General features: G+C 42.2%; 1 protein-coding gene across 1 annotated transcript in view; it reads right to left on the bottom strand.

Annotated features, from left to right (window-relative positions):
- Positions 1 to 7,502: 7,502 nt before the first annotated feature.
- MYRFL (myelin regulatory factor like) overlaps positions 7,503 to 15,998 on the bottom strand; it is a 124,214-nt gene continuing 115,718 nt past the window's right edge. The window contains exons 20-25 of the mRNA XM_030322294.1: positions 14,129 to 14,191; positions 13,396 to 13,483; positions 11,318 to 11,392; positions 8,413 to 8,533; positions 8,006 to 8,080; positions 7,503 to 7,846 (exon numbers count right to left, since the gene is read on the bottom strand). Of these exons, the coding sequence (XP_030178154.1) occupies positions 7,760 to 7,846; positions 8,006 to 8,080; positions 8,413 to 8,533; positions 11,318 to 11,392; positions 13,396 to 13,483; positions 14,129 to 14,191 (509 nt within the window). The 3' untranslated portion in view covers positions 7,503 to 7,759. The remainder of the gene's footprint in view (positions 7,847 to 8,005; positions 8,081 to 8,412; positions 8,534 to 11,317; positions 11,393 to 13,395; positions 13,484 to 14,128; positions 14,192 to 15,998) is intronic.

Here is a 15,998-nt window from a genome sequence, read left to right as displayed (position 1 = left end):
AGATGGCTGGCTGCCGGAGCCGAAGGAAAGAACGGGTGTCTTTTAGAAACAGGAGTGCCTCTCCTGTGAGCAAAGCTCGCAGAAGGGCTGGCTCAGGTGGGTGGGGGTGGTAATTATTCTCTTTGCAGTTCCCGGCGCACTTAAAAATCACCTTCTTTCTTATAAAGAATTGATTCATAGGCAACCTCTACCTTCTTTTAATTTCTCCGTTTAAAAAAGAAACCAGAGGGGCGCCTGGGTGGCGCAGTCGGTTGAGCGTCCAACTTCAGCCAGGTCACGATCTCGCGGTCCGTGAGTTCGAGCCCCGCGTCGGGCTCTGGGCTGATGGCTCAGAGCCTGGAGCCTGTTTCCGATTCTGTGTCTCCCTCTCTCTCTGCCCCTCCCCCGTTCATGCTCTGTCTCTCTCTGTCCCAAAAATAAATAAACGTTGAAAAAAAAAATTTAAAAAAAAAAGAAACCAGACACAAAACCAAAAAACATTTGTCATTCTTTTGGAACCAGAACAGCTCAGACTTCTCTTCCTGCTTGAAGCCTTCCCCCTTCCTTCCCTTCCATCCTCTTTCTCATTTACCTGAGAGCCAGCCTTATCAGCCCATCCCTGTCTGCTCACAGCACAACATCAATGCCACAGCCACAGGGCTTTTCGTGTGGTGTGATGGCCGTGTGGCTGTCTGGCTCCTCCACCGGGTGGGGGATGCCTCAGAGAGGTCACCCGTGATGTGCTGCTCCTTTCGTTCCCTAGAGTCTGGCTCACGGAAAGTCCTCCCCACAGGTTTCAGCAAAAGAGTGAAAATGAGCAAGCTGTTAACTGCACTGGGGGCTGAATGCGGGAAAGATCATCTATCGTGGAGTGTCTTCTCAGAGGCAAAGGCGCCCTTCGTGAAGTCATGAAGACTTTTGCTTCTTAGCATAATTTTGAGTAGCTTCTGTACTACAGATAATTCCAGAGACTGCTCTTAAGAGCCAAGAATATGGGGCGCCTGGGTGGCGCAGTCGGTTAAGCGTCCGACTTCAGCCAGGTCACGATCTCGCGGTCTGTGAGTTCGAGCCCCGCGTCGGGCTCTGGGCTGATGGCTCAGAGCCTGGAGCCTGTTTCCGATTCTGTGTCTCCCTCTCTCTCTGCCCCTCCCCCGTTCATGCTCTGTCTCTCTCTGTCCCAAAAAAATAAATAAACGTTGAAAAAAAAAATTTAAAAAAAAAAAAAAAAAGAGCCAAGAATATCCACACTAAAAGGGAATGTTTTTTCGGGACTTGTACAGGATGACAGGCCCGAGGTCTTACAACTCACTTCAGGGGAAAACTGCAGCAGCCTAATTACTGTCATGCTCCATGTTTGGATATAATATGAAACATTCACTGAGTGCTTTATAATTAATCTGCAATTAATTTAGATTTTCATGCAGTTGTGCTGTATGGAAAAAAAAATCAGCAGTATAAATATAAACGATGAATAATAGGCTGTAGCTGACTATCAGGGTTTGAAACCCTCTAAAAGACAACAGGCCATGGATTTGCTTGTTTCTATCAGAAGCCATGTAGAGACATTTTAAATGTGTTTGGAGAAGAGGGTAATAACATCCTATTATTCCAAATAATACCAATTTTAAAAAATCACAGCGGAAGAGAGAGAACAGTTCAAATCTGGTTTACTGTTGCCATCTTGCCATACTCCTGGCAAATGCAAGGAAATTTTTTATTTACCCACCTTTCACTTAATACATGTTAACTGAACATCTACTGAGTGCTAGGCGACATGTTTTCCACGTGAAGAAGATGGTGAATGGACAGGTAAGTCACTTACCCTAAGTGTCATGAACTGAAACTCATTACAAGAAGCAAGAATTTCCGACTTCTCATTTATTTGTTCAAAATAATGTCTTCCCAAGGACCGTTCTTAACTGTATTCCCGTAGCGTTCACCCAGCACCTTCCACTTTACAAGAGGCCTCATGTATATATCGCTTTCAGTGTTCACAGTAACTGTCATGCAGACAGGATGATCACGGGTCCGAGTTTGCAACCCAGAAAGTAAAGTTCCCAAGATGACACCAAAGGCCAACGGTTGAGCCGGGACCAAAACCAAGCTTCCCAGCTCTGACTCTAGTCCTTTTTCCAGTTACTCCGCATTTAAGCAGGAGGTCTGGCTGGTGCAGCCAACAATGGCTTGAGGACCCAACTTTGGCGAAGACGTGTTGTCAAGAGTCTTTCTAAAATGTGATCTCACACGTATTTGTGTGGAGCCATAAGAAATTGAAGGATTGAGACTGTGATTTTCGGCACCCATCCTTTCCACCAATTATGTGGCAGAGACTTTCCCATTCACAGAATCCAGCCAAGGGAAGATGGAGTCTACGCAGAACACTGTTGGTAAATGGGAGGTCTCTGCGGCTGCGCTGCCCCAAGCTTTGAACAAACACGTGAAAAATGCACCAGATTCTAAATCCTTGGATGCTTCTTAAGAGCTCATCTGGCTCTTTAGAATCAGACACAAAAATCAATGACACATGTCTTTGAAGAAATGAAAGCCAAAAAAAAAAACACTTTTAGCTTTGCCAAGTGAAGATTTTCCTGAAGCGTTCCCCGGAATGAGGTTGGTGTGGAGCATTCTTAAGTGAGCTGTTAAGCCCTGGTGCAATAGAAATAGTTGTGACTTCGTGGCTGGTGATGGGGATTCCACTCATTTCTGTCCCTCTGCCCTCCCTCCATTCTGTGTGATGACTAAATCCTCTAATAAATCCTGTCGGTTTACGGAGAGCTGGTCAGTGTAAACATCACTTAGCAGCGCCATTAACACGTTAATGCCTTTTGGGTGGGTTGTGAAGAAAAAGGAATAAAATTCCTAAGGGTAGGGGATGTACTTCCAAGGACTGAATTGTCTCCCTTTGGAATTCATATGTTGAAACCCTAGACTCCAGGTATTTGGAGATGGGACCTTTGGGAGGTAATTAGGTTTAGATGAGGTCATGAGGAGACAGTTTTCATGATGGGATTAGTGCCCTTATGGAAAGAGACGGGGGCGCCTGGGTGGCTCAGTCCATTAAGTGACTGACTTCGGCTCAGGTCATGATCTCACGGTCCGTTAGTTGGAGCCCCTGCGTCTGTGCCCACAGCTGAGAGCCTGGGGCCTGCTTCAGATTCTGGGTCTCCCTCTCTTCCTGCCCCTCCCCACTCTCACTCTGTCGCCCTCTCTCTCAAAAATTAAAAAAAAAAAAAAAAAACATTAAAAAAAAGAGAGAGAGAGATAGAGACACCAAAGAGCTTGATTCTTCCCTCTTTCTCTCCACCTGCCTGCACAGAGCAAAGACCATATGAGGACACAGCAAGGAGACAATTTTCTGCACCTCCAAGACAGAAGCCCCAGCAGACACTGAGCCTGCGGGACTTCCAGACCCCAGCACTGTGAGAAATAAGCCACCCGGTCTTAAGTTCTGGAAAGCAGCCACCTTGAATTAAGACATGTCATATAGTGGAAAGGGATGAAATTTAGCACCACAAAACCTGTGTCAACTCTTGTCCTTGCTTACCCTCTTTGTGTCTCAGTTTCCTTATCTATACAATGGGGAACTAGAAGTCCCTTCACTCCCCATATCACTAGATCCAGAGAGATGAGGTTTGTAAACTGCCAACAGAATTGCTCTTCTGTTGGAGGTCTTTAATGATGTTTTGCTGGGAATCTGCCACTAAAATTGAAATCCAAAAATTGCTTAGGCAAAAGAAGTAAAAATATGGGAAATGGGAAAAGAGGTAGGTTAAGAGCTCTACTTTTTTTTTTTTTTTTTTTAAGTGCTGGAAGGTTGAACTCATGCAAGCAAATTGTTTTAAGGGAATTTTTATGGTTTGGTTGTCTAAAAAACAATCTGACAGAGCTTTCAAAATCTTGTTTGAGTTTATTAGAACTCAAAATTCTTATAATTCTACTTGTTTATGTTATGTGACTATTTTATATTTTATAGTGTTTATATCTTATATGGGATTTTCTAGGATGCTGATATACAGAATCTGACAAATAATTGGCAAATAATTAGTTACATGAACATATATACTGGGTATGAAATACAGTAACTAAGATATAAATGACCTGAGGTTAAAAATGGTACCTGTTTTTCAGGATTGAACTTATCCTATGTTAGCACAAATGGCACCTGGTGGCAGTAGGTGATACTTAAGCCCAGCTCTTATGGACTTATTTTCTGACTTTTTAGAAATATATATATTTTTTATTTTAGAGCAGATTTAGATTTATAGAAAAATAGTGAAGCTAGGACACAGAGTTCCTATAAACTCCATACCTAGTTCCCTCTATTGTTTTTTTTTTTTTTAATTTTTTTTTCAACGTTTATTTATTTTTGGGACAGAGAGAGACAGAGCATGAACGGGGGAGGGGCAGAGAGAGAGGGAGACACAGAATCGGAAACAGGCTCCAGGCTCTGAGCCATCAGCCCAGAGCCCGACGCGGGGCTCGAACTCACGGACCGCGAGATCGTGACCTGGCTGAAGTCGGACGCTTAACCGACTGCGCCACCCAGGCGCCCCTAGTTCCCTCTATTGTTAATGTCTGTCACAACAAATGAACCAACATGGATACATTATTATTAACTAGAGTCCATACTTTATTCAAAAGTCCTTAGTTTTCATCTGTTGCTCCTTTTTAGTTCCAGCGTCCCATCCAGGACTCCACGGTGCATTCAGCTGTCATGTTTCTTTTAAGCCCCTCTTGGCTTTGATGGTTTCCCAGACTTCCCTTGTTTTTGATAACCTTGATGATTTTAAGGAGTATTGGTCAGGTATTTTGTAGAATAGCACTCTGTTTGGTTTGTCTGATGTTTTGCTCATGGTTGGACTGGGGTTATGAGCTTTGGGGAGGAAGATTTATAGACACTACTTAAATTTGGGGCTATTCCAGTAGAGAGTCAGACAGTTCTCTGGCACAAGGAAAAATCTTTTTGGCCTGAAGCAGCATGGTCCACGGTGGATATCTCACAACTGGGAAAGTGCTGAAAATACAAAGAGAATCTTCCAGCAAAGTTTAGTAGGCTTAACTAATCCTAGGATGCCACAGATTGCCACAGGTCTCTTCATTATGTTAAATCCTTTCTTTCTGAAGATTTTCAACACAGTCTCCTGTAGCATGCTTTTTCTGTTTTGTTTTTTGTTTTGCTTTGTTTTGTTGGGGGGAAAGACTTTCAGTTTTGTAATAGAATTTAACTTGAAAACTGTTTATTTGAGAGAAATCCTCTTATAGGCAATGTCAGTGACTACCTTAGATATCTGAAACTCCATGTTATCCCAAACATAAATGCATGAATGAGAACATGGGGTCTATGTGCTGGAAAGAACTCTGTAACCCTGCTTCTCACAAACATTCCTTCCAGTGGAAGGGTCAAATTAATGAAGTCTCTCCCACACCACGAACCTGGGACATGATTTAAAAATGGAATGGAAAATACAGTCTCTAGACGCAGGTCATACCGGGACAGGCTGATAGTATACAACCCAGGACAACCAAGTCTGAATTTGAATCCAAGAAATTGCAGGGCTCCTGAAATACTCCTCCCAAGAATTAACCACTCTATTTAATTTTCTACAAGGGCTATGCTGTTAGTAAAAGGTAAAACAATTTTCCAAATATAGAAAAAAACATAAACATTATGTAACACACATGCATATGCTCTGTCTGTAGCTTGGTTTTTATAGTCGACAAACATGCCTTGATGTATGTGTGAGTGTTTTGTGACTCAATCTCCTTATAATCCCACTGTAATCATTGTAATGATTCTGTTCTGTGCAGTTGAAACAATAATAGCTTATATTTATTCACAGCCTATCTGTGCTTTATATATTTTATCTCATTTAATCCTATCTAGATACTCATTGTCCTCTTCTATAAAGAAGGAAATCAAGACTTAGAGACGTTAAGTATCCTGTCTAAGGGTACACAGAGAAAAGTCAGGATTTGAATTCAAGGCAAGGACTGTTTGGATCTGAAGTCTCAGGTCCTACTGGGCTAAACTACTTCTATGTCACTGAGTTTATTTCAAAATGCCTTCTGTGAGAGCAAGGACCGTATCTCTTCTTAATAGATGGGGTCTCACAATTCCATTCATATGGCACAGGTGTAGTAATATTTGAAAACAAGGAAGAGGAGGATGTATTATTACTACTGATTATCACTGTCAAGGTAAAAAAAAAAAAAAAAAAAAAAAAAAAAAAAAAAAAAACAACTCTCATCTCCTAATTGACTCCCAGGCCAATAGTAAGATAAGAGAAGTCCAGCCACTCAGCAGCCTTGTCACCCAGAACTAGAGCTACAGTGGCTCAAATATCCATGTCCTAAAATACAGTGTATTAATAGAGAATTTGAGGTACAGGAAGGCCAACAGATCAGGAGATGATTGCCATTGAGAAGATAGTTTGTGATAGTTCCCAAGAGAAGGGGACATGCCACATGTTGGGGGCCACACTGGGAAGCACCAGGGTCAGTCAGGAGGCAGAGGAAGTGGGGGCGAACTGTGGGCAAGAGCCTTTGTTTTGGTTTGTATGGGAAGGAAGAAGCGAGGCAGGGTGGACAGTCTGGGGACTGGCTCATGTGAATAACTTCAGCAGGCTCTGGGGCTGTGCCTAGCTGTCTGGTACCTAGCCCTGGCGTGGTTAGGGCAGGTGGAGTGTGAGAGCCCAATAAAGGAGGTGGGTTGCAGTGTGGACTCTGGACTGTTTGGCTTGTATTTGAAAAGCACTCACGGACAAGTTGTTTACTATTTCTAGGAATTGGCTAACCTTAGGAGGTAGAGTCCCCTTAAGGTCAGTAAGACCCCCAAATGTCAAAATGTTTGAATACAGAAAATAAAAAACATGGTTGATAGACTCCAGCTAAGAGGCTTTCTGGCCATTCTAAATTGGGAAAGGCATATGAATGTACTCATAAGCCAGGCAGAAGTATCCAAGAGCTAATTTAGCTGAAAACAATAGAGATGGGTCATAATGCCATAATATGTAGAGGGAGAAGAAAACAAAACCAATGAAAACTGGAAAATAACCTGGGCCTAGATTATCTGGGTTATCTTAAAAAACTTGTCACAAGTTAGTGCTTCATAAGAGAGCACACAAAACTTAGTGTCCATCAGGCATTAGGCATTAGAGGGTAGAATTGCGACTATTTCTCTTATCCAAATCATTAACAAGCAACATTCTGCACTCTAGTATATGTCGTTTTTCTCTCTCTCTCCCTCCCTCCCTTCCACCTTCCTTCCCTTCTTCTCCCTCTCTTCCATAAACACATAGCAATGGTTTGCCTAAATGTGAGCTCATCTGTGAGACACTACCCATCCGTCCCCCTAACACACACCATATCACACACTGTTAAGAGTCTGTGTTTAGTGGGCCCACGTTTTTTTTTTTTTTTTTTTTCTCGAAAGCTACAGTAAGAAATACATAACACAAAGTAGACTCTGACCTGCGTCTTTGGCCTCACAGATTCCTTAATACCAGAAGCAGTATTTTCAAGCCCAACAGTGCTGTTTACTCCAGGAAGAGTTTTCTTCATAGTCACGGGAAAATCAAAAACCACACTATCTCAAGTTGCGGCACTTTATTCTCCTCATTAACGTCTCAAAACTGTCAGAAGCCAAAGCTTGAAAAAGCCCTATGGCAATAAATGTGAATGTTTTACAAAGAGAAGAAAGAGATTGCAAGAAGTTATGTTTCTGTTCGCCGTATTTTTGAGTATTTTTCCTTGGCGAAGTCCTCAACCAAATTCGAATACATCAGACACAGTGCCGATAGAAGTAAAAGAAGTAATCTGTAAAGAATATCCCAGCAAAATAAGGATCCGTTGAACAGTCAGCTAAATCCTGTCAGAACAGAAGAAAAAAGGAGAATGACTAATGTAAAAATGAGTTAAAGTAATTGACTGACTGAATTGAATTGATCGATGGATTGATTTAATGGTCTGTTTCTTTCTCACCGGAAAAGAAAAAGAAAAAGGGGGAAAAAAAAGAAAGAAAGCTTACCGGTGCAGCTACACGGAAGTGGTATGTGCTATCAAAGAATGGGGCTACAGGGAGGCTCCAAATGTGCTGATAGCCCTAAATAATGAATGAAAGGGAGATCCATTTCATAACCACATTTTACACTCAGTTGGAAAGACTATAGTCTGAGAAAGCATTTCCTTGACTACTCTAGGAAAGGTATCCATGACAATAGCTTTTGACAGGAGTCGCTAAAACAGTCTGCAGTTTCTGAAGGACACATGGAGGATGCTGAGCAAAGCCCTGTGACCAGGGTCAGCCAGCAAGGAGAAACAGCGGCATTTGGCTCGCGGCATCCCTCTCCTGGTGGGGAACAGAGGCTGTGCCGCAATTCTAGACACACTTCTTCTGGAACAGGGAGGGAATTCCCAGGGGCTGGAAAACATTACCTGTGTCATCTCCTGGGAGACCTCTTGGTGGCTTTGTATCCCTTTGGCTTCCCTTTTACTATGGAAACATATATTTCCAAGGGTGAAATTGCATTGGAAGACTATCAATGGTTCTGTTGTGCTTCAAGAGACAAAGGAGAGAAAGGGCAAATGGAAAGCAGTTACCAGCTCCACTAGGCGATACCTTGATAAAAAGAGGTGCGAATGGGAACGTAACTTGGAAATCTATTCAAAGTTTCTTGCACGCATTTTATTACACAAAGCTCATCAATGCCAGTATGCCCGTTCCCATCTCATTATTACAAAAAGAAACTCAGTCTCAGATGATTACTGTCATGGACTTAATGTTTGTGTTCCCCTCCCCCAAATCCATATGCTGAAATCCCAACTTCCAATGTGATGTGTTAGGCAGTAGAGTCTATGGGAAGTGATTAGGTCTTGAGCATGGAGCCTTCATGGGTGGGATTACTGATCTTATCGAAAGGACCTCAGAGAGCTCTCTTGTTCCTTTGCTATATGGACACAGTGAGGAGATGCCTTCTATGAAACAGGAAGCAGACCCTCACCAGATGCCAAATCTGCCAGTGCCTTGATATGGGACTTCCCAACCTCCAGAAGGGTGGAAAATAAATGTTTGTTAAGGCACTCAGCCTATGGTATTTCTGTTATAGCAGCCTGAATTGACTAAAACAACTACTGGGGTAGCATATGATAGAGTCCCTAAGATCTAATCTCATGACTTAAATCACCCCAGCATCAGAAGTTCTCATCCCCACAGATTAGAAAATACTTTTTGAAGATATCCATTCTCTTTTCTCTGGCAACTGAATTTGCATCTACCTGAAGTTTCCAGGATTTCAGATTCTACACACCCCTGATCTGAGGAGATACTGTTTGAAGCAGCAAGGTGCACAAACACAGGAAGGGATGCGGGGGTGAGCCCCATTAGAATTTACCTCCCTTAAAAGCTATCAGAGTAGAAGTCCTGCCAGAAAGAATGACTCTTCTCTGGAGGTTAGCCCATTAATTATCATCAAGAGGCTGAGATCCATCTGTCCTTGGAAATGATCTTATTGCACAAGTGGGACAACCTACAATCTCAGTTGAGTATGTGTGTTATTTTTAAATCACACATATTGGACAAATGGCTCTTCACCTAAAAAGCCTGATTTAGTGGCTCAAGATGGTTTTCTGCCACTTCAGGGGACATACCGTGTCGGCTTACTTCCTGCCATTGAAGCTAGGAATGAAGGAGGAAATGCTATTCCAGGCTACTCAGGGAGTGCTAGAAAGTACATTTAGCTCTTGCTCTGCATGAAATGTGATGGGCTCTGAGTCACGAAACACTTGCTGCTTGAAACAAACCTTTCCAAGGCAAGCCGTTGGGTTGAGTGTCATGAACTCATTGTAGAAGCAAAGTTGATGAGGGAAGAAGTATGAAGCCCAAGTGAAACAGAAGAAGGGACAGATGTTGGAGGAGTAACAGAGCTGGGAAAGCAGAGAGGGAGCGTGGAGGACAGAGAAAAGGAAAAGAGAGGCAGAAAACAAAGGGGAGAAGAGAGGAAATGTGGAGAGGGGGGAGAAAAGGAGAGACTATAATCAAGAGACACAAAATAAAAACCATCTATCTTCCCGATGAGCAGCTCATTGCATAATTTGAATGAAGTGGGTCGAAAGTCTTAGAAGTACCATAGTTATTTTAAATATTTGGTACGAATAGATTAAATTAGAGCTTTGTGATTTTGAAGGAAAGGTACTGATAATAAAAGCTACAATTGAGGCGCCTGGGTGGCTCAAGTTGGTTAAGTGTCCGGCTCTCACTTTTGGCAGAGGTCATGATCTCACGCTTTTGTGAGTCTGAGCCCCACATCTGTGATGCCACCACAGAGCCTGCCTGGGATTCTCTCTCTCTCCCTCTCTCTCTGCCCCTCCTCCACTCACACTGTCTCTCTCTCAAACAAAATAAAATAACTTAGAATTTTTATATAAAAAAAGAGCTATCATTTATTAAGTGTTTCATATGTGCCAGGAAAGGGCAACGTTTTTACATCTCTCATCTCACTGGGAAGGCAGGAAAGTGATGGTTTAAAGGATGGGCTGAGTTTGAAACCCAACTCTACCATTTACTGTCTGCGAGTTTCAGGACAAGTGTGTTTGACCTCCCTAGACCTAAGTGTTCCCATCTGAAAAATACAAACTAGAAGAGAAATACCGAACTCAGAGGGTTATTGTGAGGATTATATGACCCATCATTAAAGTGTAGAGTGTGTGGCATAGGCTCTGTGCTCAGCAAATGGTAGTTATTAATTTCACTATTCTTAACAGCGGTTCCCACAGCAGCTCTACTTGTTCCGGTCTTATTTCAAACTTGTTTTACAGACAAAAACAACTCAGAGAGGATAAGTAGTTTCTCCAAGGTTACAGAATTAGTAAGTGGCAGAGACAAAATCTGAACCCTGGTCTGCCCAACTCCAAACTCTGACTCCTTGAACTCCCCTGGGGAGAGGGGGTGGTGTCGGCCTCAGCATTGCTACCAGGGAGTTGCCCAACTGCCCAGCCCCCCAACCCAGGGACTGTGCTATTACTCTTGCTCCTACCCTAATTCAAAGGGACACAGTCGGGGGGAGTCTGCAACTTGAGAGCATCAAACCCAAGACTGCTCCCATTTTACAGGTGCTGAGTGTGAATCCTTAGGGTCTTTCCATTCACTGGAGGAGCCTGGAAGATCCCAGCCTTCATTTTGAAAACTCCCTAGAGCTGGCCCACCTCTCAACCCAACTACCATCCGCCGGCATGGACTGATAACTTCCCACCTTCTAACTTACTGATCAACTGTGAAGTAAGTTCAGACTTTCTATTCAGATAATGATAGAAGCGTAATTGTTTTCTACAGTTATGCACTTACTTGATTTCCAGAGAGAATTTGACATTGGCAGGTGTGTGCTTATTAACAGGAATATTGTAATTGTAGTTTCCAGAGCTAATTATGGAAAAAAATAAAACCACAAATCAAAATACACAGGAAAGGCTTCAAAAGCCTTTTGTTACTCATTGAATACTATGTGAACTGTGAAATGCTCTATAACAAACACAGAAAATCAAATTTAGCACAGGAGAGTTCTATGTTTTCCAGAGATGTACCTGTCAAATTTCAAAGTGATCTCTTTTAGGTCTTAATATATAAAATATACCACAGAGATTTATGGTTTGTTAGAACACACAGACAAAATGACAGGAAGCCAAATCGCAGGCCAAATGCATAAAACTGAGCACACCGGAAATGACTCCAGTCCCTGTTAAGGAGACACAGATTTCGGAAGACAAATGAGGCAAAGGCAAACTAACAATCCCTCTGGAAAGGAGGACTGGAAATAATGAATACCAGCTTTTCTATCCTGAATCGCTCCCTTTTAGGCAACATTAGCAGGAAATACCACGCACGTTCAGAACTTGAATCAACTAGTGTTATTATAGTCTGAATCACCATTTCATAAGGGAGAAAACTGCACCACAGAAGGACTTATACAGAGACACGCCCCCAACCCCCCAGACCCCCCCCCCCCCCACACACACATCCCCTTTAAGAGAGATACTTGGGAGAAAGCGGGACTTCCTGGGACTCATACTGGAATGAAAACCCCAGCAGAAAAGCATATTATATCTAACACAAATTCTTATGTCCGGGCCATACCTTGAATTATATGGAGAAACAAAACCGGATAAGTTGGAAAAAGAGCCAGGGTCATTTTAGATTCTCTTTAATAACACTAAAGTAGGTTGTTAAAAACGAGGAAGCAGTTGTTAAAACTGATCTGAAGTGAGATCAGGAGAGCCTTGTTCTACCAGAGGAAGCTTAGATAAATGGAATTTACTTCCTACCACATGCCCCCCAGCATCTGCATGCAGTAGCATCTCACAGATGAGAAATGGACACTCAGGGGGAATGAACTTACCTTGTCAAAGTTCTGGTATTTGAACCCGAATCATCCTACTCTTCTTCATTATGTCACCCTAACACAGTAATTAATGTCTGTCTCTGAATTGTTTAAGCTCACTGAAGCTCAGGTTCCTTAATGGCAGAATGGGGATCAACTAGACCAACCTCATAGGGACTTTGTGAGAATTCGATGACATAACGAATGTCAAAGCCATAAACAAATCATAACGCACCAGACAACTTATTTTTAAAGCTCAGTATAATCAAGCCTGAAGCCTGAAGCCTACATTACATTAGGTTGAAAAAAGCAATAAGGCTGAGAATGCAAAGGATTTGTGACACCAGTTCCAAATACAGGGCCTTGCCTTTAACCTAGCAGTCACCTGTTTATCAAAAAAAGAAAAGCAAAGAAAAGAAAGCAGTACATATTTATCAAAAAAAGAAAATTATCTGCCCACTCTTAATGCCTTCAACTTGCATATTGTGCTTTCTGAAGCTACTTGTACTCTATGCTCCTAAATGCGTCATTACCTTACGGCACACGACAGACATGGATGTTGCTGATAACTTTTTCAGTATCTGGATTTTTTTCCTCCTAACTGAAAAAGCTAAAATAAGCTATATTATTTAGCAATTAAAACAATGGTATTCCTTGTTATTAAAATGTGTAAATGTCAGCTCACTCATTACTTGGAGCCATCAGTAACAATGTCTTTCTTGTCTATAAAATTAACCCGCAGCTCTGGGCCTATGGTATGTGTCCTCAGAGAGTCAGCCACAGACCTGCCCTCTAAGCTTTTTGCCTTGGCTTTACCCATTAAAGCGGGAGACTGGAATAGTGGGAGCCTTGGTTTATTGATATTTGCTAATACCAACCATTTTATGATTCCCTCGTCCACCATGTAACAAATGTGTTTTCACTTAAGGAGCAATGTAAGCACACATCGATTTTACCATGTCGTTCTAGCTTTCATTCCAGTCTCAGAAACCCAGAGCCCTGAGTAAATTCCAGAAACAATCGAGGTATCATGGGGAGGCTTACCCACCTGCACTGGTGGTCTCCATTGCAATACCGATGATCTATTACTTGCTGGATTTCCATAATCTGAATAGAACTAATGGTTGTGTCAATCCCTGAATTGAGAAGAAATAGAGAAAAGAAAGTAAACTCTTCTGCAGAGGACAAGAGTATTGTGCTCCAGCAAAGTCTCCAAATTACTGAATGTGAAATAAGAGTTTCCTAGATAAATGGGTTCCATTTGCATTTAAATGGAAAAAGAAGGAGAAGGGCAGGGAGAAGGCTTCTGTTGTTGTTGTTATAGTAAATGTTAAGAAAACTAATAAAAATCCAGGTTCCAATAGGCAGCCTCATCGCATGCAAAAGAATTTCTGGACCCTGGAAGTCCTACTAAATTGACATTTATTGAAAATGGAGAGTACAATATGAAATGCCATCTGGCCAATAAAGATGGCTTTTAAAAACTCAGAAAACAGAAAACAAGCTAAAAATTCAGTTAGAATAGAAAAAAAAGGCAGAGAGTTCAAATAAATTATTCAAATCCATGGAGATAAACCTCAACATGTCCAGTAGTGAGAGACCAACTCTAATGTCTCCTTAATGGTTAGGTGGGCGTTGATTCTAAAAACATGATCCCTATGAGTGTTCTGGCGGGGTGCAGCCTTCATCCCTGTTCCTCACTCCAGTGATGCTTTTACGGCTTGTTGTTACTCTACCTGGCTCCACAAAGTCAAAGAATAGACACGTAAATGTAAACTCACAGTCAGTCCCCCAGTCAGGGCTGGTTAGCGCATCTCTTGCCAGGAATGACATGCTTCTGTCTTCTGAAGAAGAAAATACTCTGTCAATCTTTAATGCTTGGTCAGGATGAGAAGAAACCTAGTAGGAGCCCCTCTTTGTCTCTGTCAGTTGAATGTTTCCCCTCACTTTCTCTCTCCCACCTTTCAACCCATCCTATCTAGCATATTCTCACCTTCTTCCAAGAAGCCATCTGTTTTGGGTTGATGTGTGTTCCCCAAATTCTTACAGTGAAGCCCTCACCCCTGAGAATATGACTGTCTTTGGAAATAGGGCCTTTAAAGAGGCCGTGAAGTTAAAACGAAGCTGTTATGCTGGCCCTACTCTAATCTGACTGGTATCCCTCCCCATAGGAAGAGACAGAGACACTAGGGGTGTGCAGAGACCAAAGACCTTGCAAGGACACAGCACAAAGGTGGTCATCTGTGAGTCTAGGAGGGAGGCTTCAGAAGAAACCAGACCTCCTAACACCCTGATTTTGCACTTCTGGCCTCCAGAATTGTGAGCAAATAAATTTTGTGGTTTAAGTTGTCCAGTCTGTGGTATTTTGTTATGGCAGCCCTAGCAGATCAGATCACTGCGGCCCACAGTCCCCTCCTTTCCAGTGTCACAGCATTACTACTGAACCATCTATATGGTGATTAATTAGTGATAGATCTGTCTCCACATCCAAAGCCTGTCATCTCTGTTTTATTATTTAACTCGTATGTATTTTTGCCCTTTCTTGACAACTCCAGAATAGGGAACCTCTATTAAAATTCTTTGATTCCTCTGTAACTCCTACCATAATGTGATCCACACAGGAAAAAAAGAACACTTAAAACTCAAGGTCAGGACTGTGCTGCAGCTGAAGAGAAGAGTCAGATCACTGGTGCAGGGCCAGAGCTCGCTTGTGAGGAAGGAAGTGGGGGAGTGGTTTTGACCCCGTCATAGCTGAAAAGTCATTTTAAAAGCAATTTTGGAAAGGTAACTATTCAGATGATTGTTGTTAAAGCTTTGGGGAAAAAAAAACCCCAGATATCCTTAAAGTGAATAGTGAAAGCAGTTATTTAGTGGGTTGCTAAACAAGCTTTTAAAAAGAATTTTAAAGTTTTTGCATTTTTTAATTTTGCTGATTTTTCTCAAGTATGTGTACTCTTTATTGTATTCCTTCATTTGCATTAAATACTATGTGTATATCTCTCTACACCGTTTTGGGAAAAACACAGACAGTAACCTCAATTAGGAAGAGACATAAGTTAATACAATGTGTGCTACTCTCAGGAAGAAAAGAGAGACAAGATCTATTCAACTTTCTGTATGGAATTTCAGGATAGAAAGCAAACACAAGAGTGCACGTTACTTGGGGGCCATCACTCCTAAGTAAATCTGCCCTAGTTATTACTTCTTACACTAGGCACACAGGCTTGTTTGCCTGTCAGCAAAACCAACCGTGAGCTTCTGGAACATCACACACATCCTGTGCACTGCCATAGCCCCAGGCAAGGCAATGCTGGGCTCTCCGCAGATGCTCAACAAATATTTGTGGGAGGATGGAAGGAAGAGAGGCAGGGAAAGAAGAAGAGCCAATCATGTACCCTGTAGAAAAATGTTTCCTCTTACACACTCAAAGGGGAAATTGCCAGCGGATGGGTACAGACGATGCTGGGAATGGATATGGGAACCTGGGCTCCTTTGCCCCATTGGCAAACGGGAGTGAGATAGAACTTGAAAGAGAGGCAGGTTTCCTCAGGATCTTGCCTAATATGATCCTTTTCATTAAGAAGAAATGGATCATGATACATGAGGATTTCCTAGAAAATTGAATATATATTTCCCTTTAGATATAAATAT

Source organism: Lynx canadensis, chromosome B4 (assembly GCF_007474595.2).
Source record: "Lynx canadensis isolate LIC74 chromosome B4, mLynCan4.pri.v2, whole genome shotgun sequence".
NCBI classification, from domain to species: Eukaryota; Metazoa; Chordata; class Mammalia; order Carnivora; family Felidae; genus Lynx; species Lynx canadensis.
Note: the sequence above shows the minus strand (reverse complement) of the source record. Positions and strands in the feature narration are given on the sequence as shown.